The sequence below is a fragment of the Lepisma saccharinum genome, chromosome 1, assembly GCF_977018435.1.
Source record: "Lepisma saccharinum chromosome 1, izLepSacc3.1, whole genome shotgun sequence".
Classification (NCBI taxonomy): Eukaryota; Metazoa; Arthropoda; class Insecta; order Zygentoma; family Lepismatidae; genus Lepisma; species Lepisma saccharinum.
The window spans coordinates 66952065-66968800 of NC_139229.1; the positions used below are offsets into that span (position 1 = coordinate 66952065).

Genomic DNA, 16736 nt, shown 5'->3' on the forward strand with positions numbered 1-16736 from the left:
CTTATGCACACAGTTTCAGAAACTGAAGTTTACTAGACATGATTTCATGAAGACGTGACAGTGAAATTTGTGGAGAATGAAACTGGCTTCCAGTGTATATGCTATATGAAAATAGTGAGGCATGTAATCTTATAAAAAATGCAAGTAGAATGACTAAGATAAAATTAAAGAATCTTATAAATTCTATACAATTTCATACATTTAAGAACACAAAGGTAATTACTCTCGATTCTTAACTATCAGAATCACAGCCAGGAAGCAGTCACTAGGAACTCCCAAGCATTGCTGAATAAAGGTTTTACATCAATCTTAGTAGGACACCAGGTAACAAAGAACTTCGAGGAAGTAAAGAATCGCCAAGTAAGTATGAATGATGGAAAGTGCTATTGCAACTCAAGGGACATCTGAAGGTCCCAGGTTAAGATCCCCGGGTTCCTAATGGAACGATATGATAGTTTTAACCAATCTGAACTTGTAGTTTTCTCATTGTCTAAAAAATTATGAAATAATAATAATAATTACATAACATTGGAGAAAGGTTACAGGTCAGTTGATTCCACACTTTACTTGCCAGAGATGAGAGGATTTTGGTTCATATCTTAGCTTGTTACATTTCGGAAGCGTTTAAGTAGATAAGTCCAAGAGTAAATCTTAAAAGCAATGAGAATTATTCTGTTTACATATACGATAAATGTGCAGTGCTTTCATATAGAAATTTCATTGGCATGTTTGCTTGTTAAATGCACAATTTTTTCTCTATAGGTGGCCATGAGTCCATGGGCCAATTACACATTCCGAGTTCTGGCAAGGAATAAGATAGGACCATCCCTGCCATCAAGCCATTCGGATGTTTGCACTACACAGCCAGATGTCCCATACAAGAATCCTGATAATGTGGAAGGAAGAGGAACTGAGCCTGATAATATAGTTCTCCGATGGACGGTAAGATTATTTTTTTTTTTGAAAAGAGTGGAAAAGAATTTAATGAGTGCTTAATAAGAAAATCTTAGAGAAGTCTAAATCTTTAATGCAGTAGAGGTGTAATACTTTGAACCCATAACGATACTCTTACCGATACTTGACAATTCTAACAATTAAAAGTTGTTCAAAATATTGAGTAATATTAGTGTGTAATATTGCATTCCAATTATAAGCATCAATTTCAAGCTTCAAAATATTCAAGAATTGCATCAGAATATTAAAATACCTCTTACATAATCACAAAATATATTTTTTCCACACAATATTGGTGCAAACCAATTAGCATCTTCGACTTTTGGCATAATTTCCAGGATAATTAGTCTCCAAAAGTGTCAAGTGGAAATTTTGAGGATTCCATGAAAGACCAAAATGCTGGAAAAATATCGACTGATATGTTCCTGTACTAATACTACTGGTATCAGCTGATACCGATACTACCAGAGGTGCTTGTTATGTTCCCGGTCTTTATCTCTCAAAATATACATACTATTACTCCTTCGTGGAGAACGTAAAGATGTTCCAGCCTACTGTGAGACCACCTCAGAGTTGAGATGCACTTTGTAGGACTTTTTATAAAAAAAAATATCGTAATCTTACACAGTCAGGGCTCCATAAAACTGCTGCTGATCTTAATTTCACACAAACTGCACACAAATAAAAATCTTGTGCGAGAGAAAACTGCATTAATCTTGCAAATATTTGCTTGAGTACACTGATTAAATCATATGTTTTAAATTAACTTACATCAACCATCAAAATCAATAATTCACATCACCTAGCAACTGTAGCTGATATTGTGATGGTTAGTCAATAACCATTGGAACAGATTACAAAAGTACATCAACCAATTTATGTGCATAACGTCATACTATGACACAAGTATTTATTTTTATACTCCCTCCGTTCCATAATATGGTATAGAAACAGGATGAATGCGCTGATTTATTGTGTATGCGCATCCGAGTATTGGTTGGATATGATTGGAGGGTCAGTAGTGAAGCGATCCTTCATCCAGTGAGACGTTCACTGTGCAGAGCATACTACAAGCCGTGCAGCGGAGACAGATACGGAGCTGAGTATGGACGTAGTCAAGTGGGCACCTGTTGAGGCATTCCAGGATGAGGAAACACACCAGTAACCGAGGCAAAAGTGAGTAGAAACACCAAAGCAAAACAATTAACAGTCGAATGTCGTAGTGCCATTCTACAATTCCTACTCCAATTCAAGGAAAATGGTACCTTAAAGAAGGATGACATTAAGACAGCTGCAATGATATTCAAGAAAACACCTTTAACTATTTCACGCATTTGGCATCGTGCTAAGGCACAGTATGACCAAGGGATATTAAATGGTGATGTTAGGAGGATGAGGAAGGCGAAGTGCGAGCGCAAGGACTATTCTGTTGAATTGAACAGAATCAAAGACACCTCCCCTCTCTCTCTCTCTGTCTCTCTCTCTCTCCTCTGCATAAAAGTGGAACAATTAGATCTTTGGCTTCTGCTATTGGAATCCTGCAAACAACTCTATTTAGGTATTTGAAAGAAGGCACAACATTGAAGAGGGTTTCATTCACAGTAAAGCCGTATTTAACAGCCAGAACAAACGTGAACGCGTACAGTTTTGTTTGTCCATGGTTGAACCTGATGGGAAATTCAAGACTATGTATGATTACATACATATCGATGAGAAGTGGTTTTATTTGATGAAAGTTCAACAGACGTACTACCTCACTTTGGATGAGGAGCCCCCTACACATCAATGTCAAAGTAAACGCTTTATTACCAAGGTCATGTTCATGGCAGCTGTTGCACGACCCAGATGGGATGCGAGTAGACACCAATGGTTCCATGGACACCAATGCTTCCATGGTGGAATTGGTATTTGGCCATTCATTGATACTGTGGCGGCAAAGAGAAACAGTAAGAACAGCGCACGTAGCACCCCCATTGTACAGCCCAAAAGATCAGTGACAAACTGAATGTTGGGCAATGCTGATGAACAATGTCATTCCAGCAATACATGCAAAGTTTCCGCAGAAGTGGAAGAAGAAACCAATTGTTATCCAACAAAAAAATGCACGACCCCATTGTTCTGACGATGATCCGGCGATTCTCCGCAGCCCGGACAGATGGATGGGCTATTTCCTTCCAGCGACATCCACCTAACAGCCCTGACCTGAATGTGGTAGATTTAGGTTTTTTTAATTGTATCCAGTCCTTGCAATACCAGAAGAATCCACGAACGGTTCAGGAACTTATTGACTGTGTTAACGAGGCATTTGACCAGCTCAGCAAGGACAGTCTGGACAATGTTTTCCTCACCTTGCAACAGTGCATGGAATGTTGTCTGATGCAACAGGGGGGCAATGGTTACAGCATACCTCATATGTGAAAAGCCAGGCTACAGTGCCTCAGTCCCTCCAGTGCAAACCAGAAGCAATAGCACCAGTACAACAAACACTTAACTCACATTGACGTGTCCTGTGTAACAGCTTTTGTAGAAAATGTAGCTGACATATACTTACTACTCCAACGTGTAAAGTACCAAAATGGACTATAGCATCTGCTTACCATATGTTGTCACATAACTTTACCATCTATTGTTCACAAATGTGTGTCTATGTACAGAATAATGTGGAATAAAATGCATTATTATGAGTATGAAATTGTAAACCACATTGTAACCTATACCTAACATACAGCCTAACCCTCTAATGCTTTACAATGTAACATATCTGGAACAATATTAAAATTTAACATATCTATACCATATTATGGAACAACATAAAAGGCCTGTTTCTATACCATATTATGGAACTGAGGGAGTGTTTAGCATATTAAACATTGTATTTTGAAATTATATGGGGCGCATCGTGCTCCACATCTGGAAGGTGACTCTCACCCTTCAGATGACTTGTAAGGGTGAGGGTATGTGGTGTGTGAGTGAGGCAAGTCATGAGGGGATTTCATTGGAGGACACTGAACCACAGTTGTGTAGAAACACTGCTATCTCTTCATCAGCTACAGGTTGAGTTGGTGCACTTAGAAGAGACAGATAAATCGTGTACAGAATTTTACATTATTTTCCCCAATTACCCAGACACATCTCAGAGGTGTTCAACATCTGGAGGGTCACCCTCGTGAGGATAGATCTTGCCCACTGGAAGACTTGTGAGGGGTGAGGACAAGGTTGGGTCATGATAGTGAGGGAGTTTGATTTAAATTTACCTCTGTATCAGTACAAGCTCAGCCCAAATAAAAATAATTTTTCCCATCTGTCTTGAATTATTTTGAAATGTTTATACATGCTTGCTTTAAATCTTTTTTCATTGTGAATATTGCAACGCCACTGTTACAGGTGTTTTATAGAAGTGTGGATAAGAAATGAATTTCAAATGAGGCGCATTGCTTATTGCCTGATGCTGGTAAATTCATTTTAATGTCCAATGCACATGTATAGATGGCTGCTTGAAAGTTCACAAGGTGTGACTTTCAAGTTTATATGAGCACATAAATGATAAAACACACAATTGTGTTGTTCTTAATAAACCTGTAATAAACATTACTGACAAGTGGTAACAATAGTGTCTTTCACTTATTATCCGTTTTCCAGTTCCTATGCAAGTCTTGAAATTTGTGAGCATGCTGTAAATATAGAGTATTTTTGGAGGTATTTCATTTAAGGCAATTCAGTTTTCCAGTTCCTATGCAAGTCTTGAAATTTGTGAGCATGCTGTAAATATAGAGTATTTTTGGATGAAGGAAGAGAAACATTTTTGTATGGCTGCAGTGACCCAGGTTTACATTTGAGTGAAATTAATCAATGTTTTCATGAATGTTTAATCTGCTTTAAACTAAATTTTGTAAAATAAAACTGCCATAGCTGATGCATCCAGATGTTTAACCAGTGTATAGCATTAACTGTACATGTTGATTTTTCTTTAACTTTCCAGCCAATGCCTGAAATTGAGCACAATGCTCCAAGGTTCCAGTACAGAGTCTTTTGGAAGAGAGACATTGATGGAGAAAATTGGAACTCTGAAACTATTAACAATTGGCAGCAGAATGACTACACTGTCACAAATCAACCTACTTACCAGAAGTACCGCATCAAAGTTGTTGCTATGAATGAAAGGGGAGAAGCAAATGTTGCTGCGCAAGAAAAAATTGGGTATTCAGGAGAAGATGGTAAGTGCATGTACCATTTCTGTTGGGAATTTCCAGTTGCAACCAAAAAAAATATCAAATTTTTGTATGATGTATGTAGAGTCTTCTTGCTTCTGCCATTCTCTTACATTTGTCTTGCCAATGTGGAATTTTCAAGCTGCAGGCCTGTTCCCATTTTCCTGCGTGTACCGCAAAACTTGCAATTTAAAAGCAGCAGTATAATGTGTCCAATTTTCCATCTTCATCTCACACACTCAACATATTTTCCTGAACCTTAAACCGGGCTGCACAATAAATATACACAAGAATTTTTTTTTGTACCTTTTTTCCATTTAAAAACGAGTGTGTGTTATGCATGTGTAAATACGTTACTCAGTTTCAGGATATTTATTTGGAATTTAGTTAGCCACAATAAAACTTTAAAGATTGGTAAACCTTAACATACATCTTTCATGCTTTCTTTAATAACATGACTGTTAACAGTGGAACCTTGATTTTACTTCTTTTTTTTCTGGGGTCTTGAAGGGAAATGTAAAATGGAGGAAAATTTTATAGCATTTTTGCTATTTTGGGAACATCAAGATTGAATGTGTAACACAGGAAAATGTAAAATCAGGGTTCCACTGTACGTTGCATTACAGGAGAAAATGTTATCGCCGGTAAAATCTTTATGCTGTCCAGTGATGGTAATTTAATAGGGATGGGCCGATATGAAATTTTGGCCGATACCGATACAGTACCGATATAAAATTTACCGATACCGATAACCGATATTCTACCGATCCGATATAAAATTAGAAATGGTTCTTGAAGACCCTGAAATTTTCACTGATCTCCGTAATAAATGTGTGTTTTGAGCTGATTGCAATGCAAAAAAGGTTTAATATTTAGACATTTACTTTTTCAGAAAGTAGGGCATGGATATTATCCATAAAAATCACAACAAAATGGCAGAATTTTGCACTAAATTATAAGATATTTATCGATATATCGGATCGGTAATTTTACCGATAAACCGATACACCGATATGCCTATATCGGCCGATACCGATAGAGTACCGATTAATCGGTCCCATCCCTATAATTTAATCAGATTCTACTTCAGAAATATTTATTGATGGATTTGCAAAGGTAAACATGAAGGACTGTAGGTTTGAATCCTGGATGTTTTTAATGTTAGAACCACCAACATCATTGAACTACTACTACTATTTAGACTAATAAAGACATATGCATTTGCATGGTAAAACTTTGTTTCATGTGCCAACCTGTATAGCATTTTAAGCACCGAAGCTAGAAGTAAAGTTGCATGATTTTGTAAGCATCAGTAATGTTTTGTATTGTATATAATTGTTGTTTTCTTTTTAAATATAAAATCTTCTTTCAGTCCCAACTGAAGCACCAAGGGACTTCACTTGTATTGATGTCTTGAAGGATGGTTCTAGTGCCATTTTAACCTGGCAGCCTGTATCTCCTGAAAGTGTTCGTGGAGAATTTAAAGGATATAAGGTAATTACTGCGTTGCATGACCTTCCCTTTATGCAATATTTTGGAACACTAAATTAAGTAAAGTTTGTAGTGGTTTGTAATGTGAATTTGCTGTAAGTCAGGTATTATGGATTGGACAGATTATCTAATATTTGTGTATCAGCTAATGTGTAAATATTGATGTATTGATTTCCAATAATTTTACTGATCCAATGTAACTGAAAGTTACATATAACTTAGTTGAATTCTGACATTTTGTTATTATTTTTGTGAATTTGAAGGTATGATTAATATTTCATGGTTTTGTAAAGTAAATATCTGATTCCTGTATGCAGTTTCTTTGTGAAAGCAAACACACCAAAGTCACTAAATTAGTTGCATTATCAGGGGGGCTACTCACCGGGAATTTCTTGAATTCTGGGAATTGTGCGTGAATTATTGGCTACAGAAATTATGTGTGAATTCTGCTTGAATTTATCTCCGTATACGTGAATAATTGCAACTCTCATTGCATTCCATTTATATGCTCCAACGCAATATTTTCACAGTTTAGCTTTTATTTTTATCGAGAAAGGAAAAGAAAAGAAAGCTGCATGGAAAATAAAACAGAATTATCTTAATTAGTTTACTTTGTTTTGTCCTTTGCAGAACAATCTATCTGACATAGGGAAGATTATTGCAAGATAAAACATCTTGTTAATTAGGTGAATTTTAAATTGTTTTACAATTAACAATTTTTCTCAGATTTCTATATTCCGTAACATTGTGACTTGCGCTTGTAGATGTATTTCTAGTCTGAGTATTCAAAATGGCAAATGTAAACTCTGCACCTTAAAATAAATATATATACTGTATTTACTCATGTATAATGCACACTTTTTTCCAAAACTTTTGCTCCCAAAAACTGTGGTGTGTATTATGCACGGAATAATTCAGACAGCCAATATGGAACCGTACAGGGTCATTTCATGATTTTGGGATACTTACATTGATTTTTCATGTTTACAGAACCCTATCATGTTATATATCATTGTAAAGTTTAAATTCTGCAGTTTCTGAATATGGCAACAGTATTCCATTCAAGATAACTACACTAGTGTGAAAGGCGGTTGAAATAAGTTCATCAGAAAATGAAGGAACGTTCTGATTTCTATGGTGCTTTGGATGAAAGAAAACATAAGGAAAAAGAAAACAATAATTACCGTATTTACGCATGTATAATGCACACTTTTTTTTCCAAAATTCTTGCCCCCCAAAACTGTGGTGCGTATTATGCACGGAATAATTCAAACAGCCAAAATGAAATCATGCATTTTTTTTTCACTATGTCACTGCGTATAACATGTACGTATATATCTACAGATTTTCTTTCTTTAGAAATAATAATTTTAAAAAATAACTTTTAAAAGCGAAATGGCCGTTTTCTATGAGTTTTCACTTAGTAGTGGAAAGTTTTGCGACATCGAGAAAAGCAGCACCGTTCTGGCGGCATTCAAGCACGCGCCTCCCCTCACACAGGAGGCATATCAAGCAGTATTTTTCGTGGGAGATATAACTTCCACAAAAATTGTTTTCACCTTAGAAACTGTCATGAACAGAGATCGGCCGAAAAATATGTTTTTTGCACTCATTTTATTCGCACTCATTCCCTCACAAGCAGTCTACTGCTTGCAAGTGGGTCTCTTCTAAAAATAAACACCAGACCATGCTTCAGTGATATCCAATAGCACTTGACCTCTGCCCTCCCCTCCCCCAAGCGCACCAATGTTACCCCACAGCCAACGGCCGCTACCCAACATGCCAGGCTTGTTTTGCCATTGTGATTTAGTTTGCTTTTGGATACGCGAGAAGAGATGGAATATGCTTGGATGTTATTTTAAATCGACCTTGTAGTGGACAACTTCCGGTATCCGCTTTCATTCAAAACGTGTTCTATAGGCCAACTAAAGATCATCAACCCTCTTAATGCATTTTCATCCAGGTTTCCGCAAAAGTTCACTTCGATCTTACGTTCATCATAACTCCCGTGTACCACTTCATACATTTTCATAACTGTGCCGATGTCCTAATATTTGCCAAAAGTGTTCCATTGGCTGAGTGACTTCTCCCTCTTTTCTTCTCAGCAAACATTTAGGGGGGGGGGGGGCAATGCCAATTGTTTTCTTGCTCGTGTGTGCACACAGACTGATTACAGGCGAGGGTGGAAGTGGACCGCTCTTCCTTTCCTTTGACTTCTAAAATGGGCAACCGGTTCTGGATGCATTCTTGAAAACGAACATAAACCATAGCACAAGAAAAAAAAAAGTACCCCCCCTCCCAGCTCATTCTCCGCCACTGGTCTGCTCGGCAATGTAATAATTGCAGAATTCAGGTGCTATTTTTTTTTTTTAATGCTAATGTCTGTATAGGAAATATTGCCGTATTATTGTCTGTTGCAAGGTAAAACGTAAAGAAAGGGTCATTTCTTTCTTCTTCACACAGCTGATAAAAGTTCCTCCTTCGACAGTTGCGTTATCTTTGAAATAGGGAGGATTTTCCCTTTGACCACCTGTTGCTCGAACTTCCAGCCGGTCGCCTTGTTTTTACGCTGCAACTCCAGTGTTTTGTCTAGCATCTGGGAAGTTGTCGCTTGCCGATAACAGCAATGACTCTTCCAGCGTGAAGGCAAAAGTCATTGTTTTGAATCTCGCAAAACTGTTTTGATTTGACGATAAGGAAATTCGATCTTCAGAAAGAGAAACAAGAGTTAAAACAACTTCATGTTCTGCACCTTCTGATAAACAAAACTGTAAATTTTATTTTGCATCTGACACAAGGATAAACTCCTGAACACTCAGAGCAAGGAAATGCACACAATATAATCACAGCTTATCTTCAGAACCATTCATGGGGAGGGGGGGGGGGGGGGGTTGGGTGCTCAGTGTGTAACCTGAGAACGATTTTAAAAAAAGTGCTCAATGTATAAGCTGAGACCGATTATCGATATCGATTAACATGAGAGTAAATAATGATCTCCCATTTTGATATCTGAAAATGAGCAGGTTTCATAAAGCTTGTTTTGAGTTCATTTTATGCTTTTGGGCTAATTGGGACTAAATATACAGTTTCACTTTAGTGAAATCCAATTCCAAACCAAAATGATTATCGAGTGCGACACTGCAGCAATTAACACCGGTGTACAGCAGACGACATATACGCAGACATACAGGTGACAGCAGCACACCTAGCGGCATTTTAGGAAAAAGCAACAGAAACGTGCCAAGCAACAACACAACTAATTCCAATGAGGATGGTGGCAGTGGCTACCGAAATTAATAGAAAATAATGTAAAACAGCTTCGCGAAAAATGTGAGTACCTTAATTATAAAGTTATACTTATAATTAGAGCCCGGAAGTTCAGGCATTTATTTTCGTTAAAATAGGCAGGCAAAAAGGCATTTATAATGTGGAAGATATGCACAAAAAATGAAAGAAAAAAAGGCAAAATAAACCGAAAAAGGCACATTTGGAAAGCGCTTACTTTTATCTATAATTGCTGGCAAAATGTTAAAATCTACATTGGGAAGAGCATTTCAATTTTCTCTGTCTTGATTGCACATAACTACAAGGTGTTTTTTTAAGTTCTCAACATTCATTGATAGTCGTCTTGTCAGAGAGAATGTTTTTCATAATAGAAAATGATTTTTCAACTTCGACAGAAGTTATTGGAGCATACATAAAACAAGCTAAAGTAGCTGGACTCATTTTGGGTAACAGCTTTTTCACCTTTTAGAATATCACAAATTGTTTTCAATTGTTTCAAGTCCTCATTTGCACTTTTCCGCAACAGCTGACCACTTCCATCATCTGCTGCATAGATTCCTCGTAGATTTTCATGGATACTATAATTGTAATTGTCTCTGGAAATGCACCATAATGTGCAAAAATAAACTTGAACAGCACAGGAGTTTTTTCACTTCACGAATTGAAGCTGATTCATTTTCTGGAAGAGCATCTATCACCTCACTGATTTTTTTCAAGTTTGTTAGCATAATATATAGCTGCTGATTAACCTAAGCTCAGATGCAACTTCCTTAAATTTTCGGGTTCGAGAGGGAGATTTCAGAAATATCTTCTTTATGTTCGAAATCAACCTGTCCACTTCAGCAGTCAATCATGCACAAGGATATGTTAACCGAAAGGCAATATCCTATCTGAGCATGAAATACATTTTTCTCACACTTTTCTCCTTCAGCAATGTTGAAACATGCATGAGTTCAATATTACTTAAATAAGGCGAAAATTATTCACATAATAAACGGAAGTAAAATAAATGCCAACAACGTTTTTTGAGAGAAAAATAATTTATATACACATTTTTTTTAAAGAAATGGCCAAATTTCACTGAAAAAGGCAAAAATAGGAATTATAATTAAAAATAGGCAATGGGGTCCCAAATAGGCAAAATAGGCAAAATGAAAAGGCTTCTAAAACATTCGAAACAACATAAGAAACGTATATCCGGAAAAATTTTATCAATATATGCAGTAGATAAAAGGAGGCATTTTGCCAAACTTCCGGGCTCTGCTTATAATATTATAAGTATAATAGAAATATTATGTGTGTTTCATGTTGTTTATAATATTTTTTTAATTGATATTGTGTGACTTGTATGAAAGCAACAGGAAATCGCAGTTTGTGACTTATGTACCTTTTCCCCCCGAACACCCTAGATTTAGGACATTAAATTAAAAGAATTCATGGGGTATGATTTTCATGTAATCAACATCTACCCTTCATGACTACACAAATGAGAAGGAAATTTAAAGAGACATGAAACTCAAATAGTAGGAGTGATGATTCTTGAACTACCCAGCAAGAGACAGAGAGAGAGAGAAATTAATTGAAAATTATCTTAAATTCCTGTCTTTTCATTTCAGATTCAGACCTGGACTGAGAAAGATGGAGAAGAAAATCTTCGAGAGTTTGTGATTCAAGCAGGAACTACAAAGGCACTTTTGAATAAATTTGTACCACATACTAAGAACTATGCTAGGGTTCTCGTATATAATGGACGGTATGATGGACCACCAAGTGAAACTATTACTTTTGTCACACCTGAAGGAGGTATGTTTCAGTACACACTAAATATAACAATAGACATTTCACACAGTTCTTTGAAAATATGTATTGCATGTTCGAAACATCTTTGAATTATCCAAATTATGTTAAAATTTGTGGCAATGGGAATTATGTGTGATTTTTTTCCAAGGTATAAAAATTACTTCTAAATCAATGGTTCTCAATCTTTGTGTAAGTCCTTTGTTTAAAAGTCAATGCCCCAATTCCAACAGTGTTACTCGTAAATACCTTTCTAATTTCTTTAAACCTTATACATTAATTTATGTGTATCCCTGAAATTTAATACATATTACTAAAGAAATTATTGCATAATCATGTTCGATTACCGTATTTACGCGTGTATAATGCGCACCCTCGTTTTTGATGGGGTAAAGCAACAAAAAAATATATCTCGTATATAATGCGCAGTACAATTCAGGTTCCAGAAATGGCTTTCTTAGCATCGGACTAACATTTACGTATTACATTTAAAATTAATCAGTAGATCATAAAAACGATCTTTTCCTTGCTTTCGTAGCTGATGCATTCACCACGCGACCTTGAACTTCCAGATGTTGGGCTTTTCATAGGAGAGGCGGGAGCAAAGTTATCAACCACCCGTTCAAGGTCGCAGTGCGTGATGCTTACAATAGATGGATGACATCAAGGCAGCATGAACTCGCAACAAGCGGGAGGGTGAAACGTGCGTCGCTGCCGATTGTTTGTGAATGGGTTCGTGAGGCATGGAACTCCATCTCCCTTGAAATGATGATCAAAAGTTTTAAGGTAACGGGAATATCGAACAAGATGGATGGAAGTGAGGACATTTCAGACTACTTGTATTAGTAACTGGGAGTGAATGACGAAATTAAGTGTAAACGTTATTTATTTATTTACGTGAGTCAAGCCGCAATAGCGCAGTAAATATACAGTAATTATTTCTATTTGGTAAGTGTTGACGTAATTATTTTAACTTCATATTTGTTACAGTCAACACTCGATACAACGACCTTTCATAGTTCCCAGGAAAAAGGTAGTTATTTCGAAGGGGTTGTTATTGGAATTTGCACCAAAAACGATTATTAGGAGATAATCGGGCAGAATGAATGTTGGATTTAATACGGGTCTACTAGAGCATTGTCTGTTACAAGATGAACCGGTAAAATAAGATCTCTCGGAAGATCTCACCTTTCTAGGCACAAAAAAAAAGGGGCTGTAAATTTCGTTTTGGTTCTGCTGTGTAAAATATGTCGTAAAAATGTCATTTTTCTTCCTTCGACCAACTTCTAATTCACCCCCTCCCCCATTCCAGGGAGCAGTCCTTCCTCTTCCTCGACTTGCATTGTAAGCCAGCCTGAAAAAGGAAACGGGCAACTTGCGATCTATTTGCACCCAATGCGTATTCTAAGACACATTGAACAGTGTCGCACTCGATAATCATTTTGGTTTGGAATTAGATTTCACTAAAGTGAAACTGTATATTTAGTCCCGATTAGCCCAAAAGCATAAAATGAACTCAAAACAAGCTTTATGAAACCTGCGCATTTTCAGATATCAAAATGTGAGATCTTTATTTACTCTCACGTTAATCGACGGTAATCGGTGTCAGCTTATACATTGAGCATTTTTTAAATCGTTCGCAGCTTTCACATTGAGGTTCTGAAGATAAGGTGCAGAACATGAAGTTGTTTTAACTCTACTTTTTCTTTCTGAAGATCGAATTTCGTTATCGTCAAATCAAAACAGCTTTGCGAGATACAAAACAAAACAATGACTTGCCTTCGCGCTGGATGAGTCATTGCTGTTATCCACAAGCGACAACTTCCTTCGCAGACGCTAGACAAAACACTGGCGCCAGTTGCAGCGTAAAAACAATGCGACCGGCTGGAAGTTCGAGCAACAGGTGGTCAGGGAAAATCCTCCCTATTTCAAAGATAACGCAACTGTCGAAGGCTGAACTTTTATCAGCTGTGTGAAGAAGAAAGAATAAACCCTTTCTTTACGTTTTACCTTGCAACAGACAATAATACGGGCAATATTTCAATACAATAGCATTAAAAAAAAGAAAAAAATAGGACCTGAATTCTGCAATTATTACATTGCCGTGCAGACCAGTGGCGGAGAAAGCTGGGTAGGGAGGCATTTTTTTTATACTTGTCCTGTGGTTTTTGTTCGTTTTCAAGAATGCATCCAGAACTGGTTGACCATTTTAGAAGTCTAAGGAAAGAAAGAGCGGCCCACTTCCACCCTTGCCTGTAATCAGCTTGTGTGTGCACACACGAGCAAGAAGACAATCGGCATTGCCCCCCCCCCCTAAACGTTTGCTGAGAAGAAAAGAGGGAGAAGTCACTCTGCCAACGGAACACTTTTGGCAAATATTAGGATTTGTTGTTGTTTTAAGTCCACTTTATGCACAGTAAGGCTAATTGGGACTGGACCTACAGTTTAAAGTGGGATCCGAACCACTTGTGCCTCCACCGGGTATCGAACCCGGGACCCCTTGATTACAAGGCGATGACGCTACCACTGCGCCATCGGGGAGGTCAGGCAAATATTAGGACATCGGCACAGTCATGAAAATGTAGAAAGTGGTAAACGGGAGTTATGATGCAAGTAAGATCGAAGTGAACTTTTGCGGAAACGTGGATGAAAATGCATTAAGAGTGTTGACGATCTTTAGTTGGTCTATGTGGCTTTGATTATCTATAACAGTTTCACTTCTTTATGAAGTGTTACAGGGAACAAAGAATACGTTTTCAATGAAAGCGATTACCGGAAGTTGTACGCTACAAAGTCGATTTAAAATAACATCCAAGCATATTCGATCTCTTCTCATGTATAAAAGAGCAAACGAAATCACAAAGGCAAAACAAGCCTGGCATGTTGCGTAGCAGCTGTCGGCTGCGGGTAACATTGGTACGCTTGGGGGAGGGGAGGGCAGAGGTCAAGTGCTATTGGATATAACTGAAGCGTGGTCTGGTGTTTATTTTTTGATCAGACCCACTTGCGAGCGGTAGAGTGCTTCTGAAGGGAATGAGTGCAAAAAACGTATTTTTCGCCCGATCTCTGATCATGGCCATGTCTAAGGCGAAAACAATTTTTGTGGAAGTTATTTCTCCCGCGAAAAATACCGCTTGATACGTCTCCCGTGTGACGGTAGGCGCGTGCTTGAATGCCGCCAGAACGGGTGCTGCTTTTCTCGATGTCGCAAAACTTTCCATTACTAAGTGACAACTCATGGAAAACGGCCATTTCGCATTTAAAAGTTATTTTTTAAAATTATTATTGCTAAACGCAGTGACATAGTGGGAAAAAAAATGCATGATTTCATTTTGGCTGTCCGAATTATTCCGTGCATAATACGCACCACAGTTTTGAAGCAAAAATTTTGGAAAAAAGTGCGCATTATACACGCGTAAATACGGTATGTCTAGACTTGTTGACAAATATAAAATTATGTTTAAATTAATTTTAAACCATTGGATCCAATGAAATCTTGGTTTTCTCAGGTCAAGATCATTAGATTACTAAGTAGCTGAAGTCCAGTTTCGGCATGTACTCGTTTTAATTAAGCTTTCATTACGTGTCTTCTTCAGGAGTTAGGACAAGAATAGTCAAAGTTTAAAACATGTGGAGGTGAGATTTTGAACTTGATTTTGCAAGATTTTTTTTCTCACAAATAAGTGTGTTATTTAAACTATAGTTTATAAAAAGTTCAAAGCTTACACCTTGGCCAACATGTTTAGAATGTAAATACAGTGAAACCTCGATTTTACGTTTTTTAGGGGACCAAGCTGATAAAATTAAAATACGGGAAAATATAAAATCAAGGAAAATTTCCTAACATTTTACTATGTTGGAACCACCAAAATTGAATGAATAATGCAGGAAAATGTAAAATCCGGTAATGCATAATCAGGGTTCCACCTAGTGATTTTTTACACTTAACATTGTATTTTACACATGTGCACATATTTAATTTTAACATGGTATTTCAGTTGTTTCAAACAGTCATCAGTTGAGTTGACAAGGAAGATAAATCTGGTGTCGGACTGGAAATGACAGGATAGAAATACACTGCTTGAGTACTTAAACAAGAAACTTAAATAATAAAATGATAACATTTGTTGAGTAAATTCTATTATATGCACAACAAAATAAATATTAGACTAGATAAACAATTGGAACACAGAAGAGGAACAAATGAAAGAATAAAAGAAACAAGAGGGGGAGAAAATAAGAATAAAAGTAGCCTCTGCATATTTTTAAGACTAGATTTTGTTCGATTTTTGTGCATTGTGTGTGTACTTTATAAATGAATTTTTATTTTATAGTTCCTGGCTCTGTCGACTCATTTGAAGCCATACCAATGGGTTCATCAGCATTTTTCTTGACATGGAAGAAACCTGAGCAACCCAATGGAGTTTTAACTGGCTATAGAATATACTACCAGACTGTTAAGGGGACAAAAGTAGATGCAATGGTTGAGAGAGACCCTCAGATTATGGATCCTATGGAAACTAGGGCTAAATTGGCAGGTTTGCAACCTGGAACAAAGTACAGAATACATATTGCAGCAACTACCAAAAAGGGAGAAGGTGTAAGGTGTGTTTTTCTGTATTTGTACTAGTGTATATTTTTTTAAATCTCAACATTTTATTAGATGAGATTCATAAAGTTGTTTGTCTTAAGCCCCCACTGGACCTTTGGCCAATATCAGAAAACACATTTGTCGAAAACCTCCCTTATGCTACTCCAAATCCTGAGAAATTACATCTCATTAGAGTTCTAGAGCATATGCGTAAAATTTCATGTCGTTTGCTTTCGCAGTTGTGTGTAGATATTCACAATATTCCATGCTTATGCAAGTCTGTTTTCTATCACAGATATCTAGACAACAGTGAAAGCAAGTCATGTTAATGCACCAGAAGGAATCCTAATCAGATGTAATTTTTCAGAATTTGGAATATTATAAGTGGTTTTCTGAAAGGGGAGGTTTTC

At 37.0% G+C, this 16736-nt stretch overlaps 1 protein-coding gene across 4 annotated transcripts in view; it reads left to right on the plus strand.

The window, feature by feature from the left end:
* Nrg (Neuroglian) overlaps window positions 1-16736 on the plus strand; it is a 57212-nt gene that overhangs the window by 22092 nt on the left and 18384 nt on the right. For all 4 annotated transcript variants that reach the window (XM_083132417.1, XM_083132428.1, XM_083132397.1 and 1 more), the window contains exons 14-18: window positions 763-942; window positions 4934-5168; window positions 6535-6656; window positions 11555-11741; window positions 16070-16340. In XM_083132417.1, coding sequence (XP_082988543.1) covers window positions 763-942; window positions 4934-5168; window positions 6535-6656; window positions 11555-11741; window positions 16070-16340 — 995 coding nt within the window. The remainder of the gene's footprint in view (window positions 1-762; window positions 943-4933; window positions 5169-6534; window positions 6657-11554; window positions 11742-16069; window positions 16341-16736) is intronic.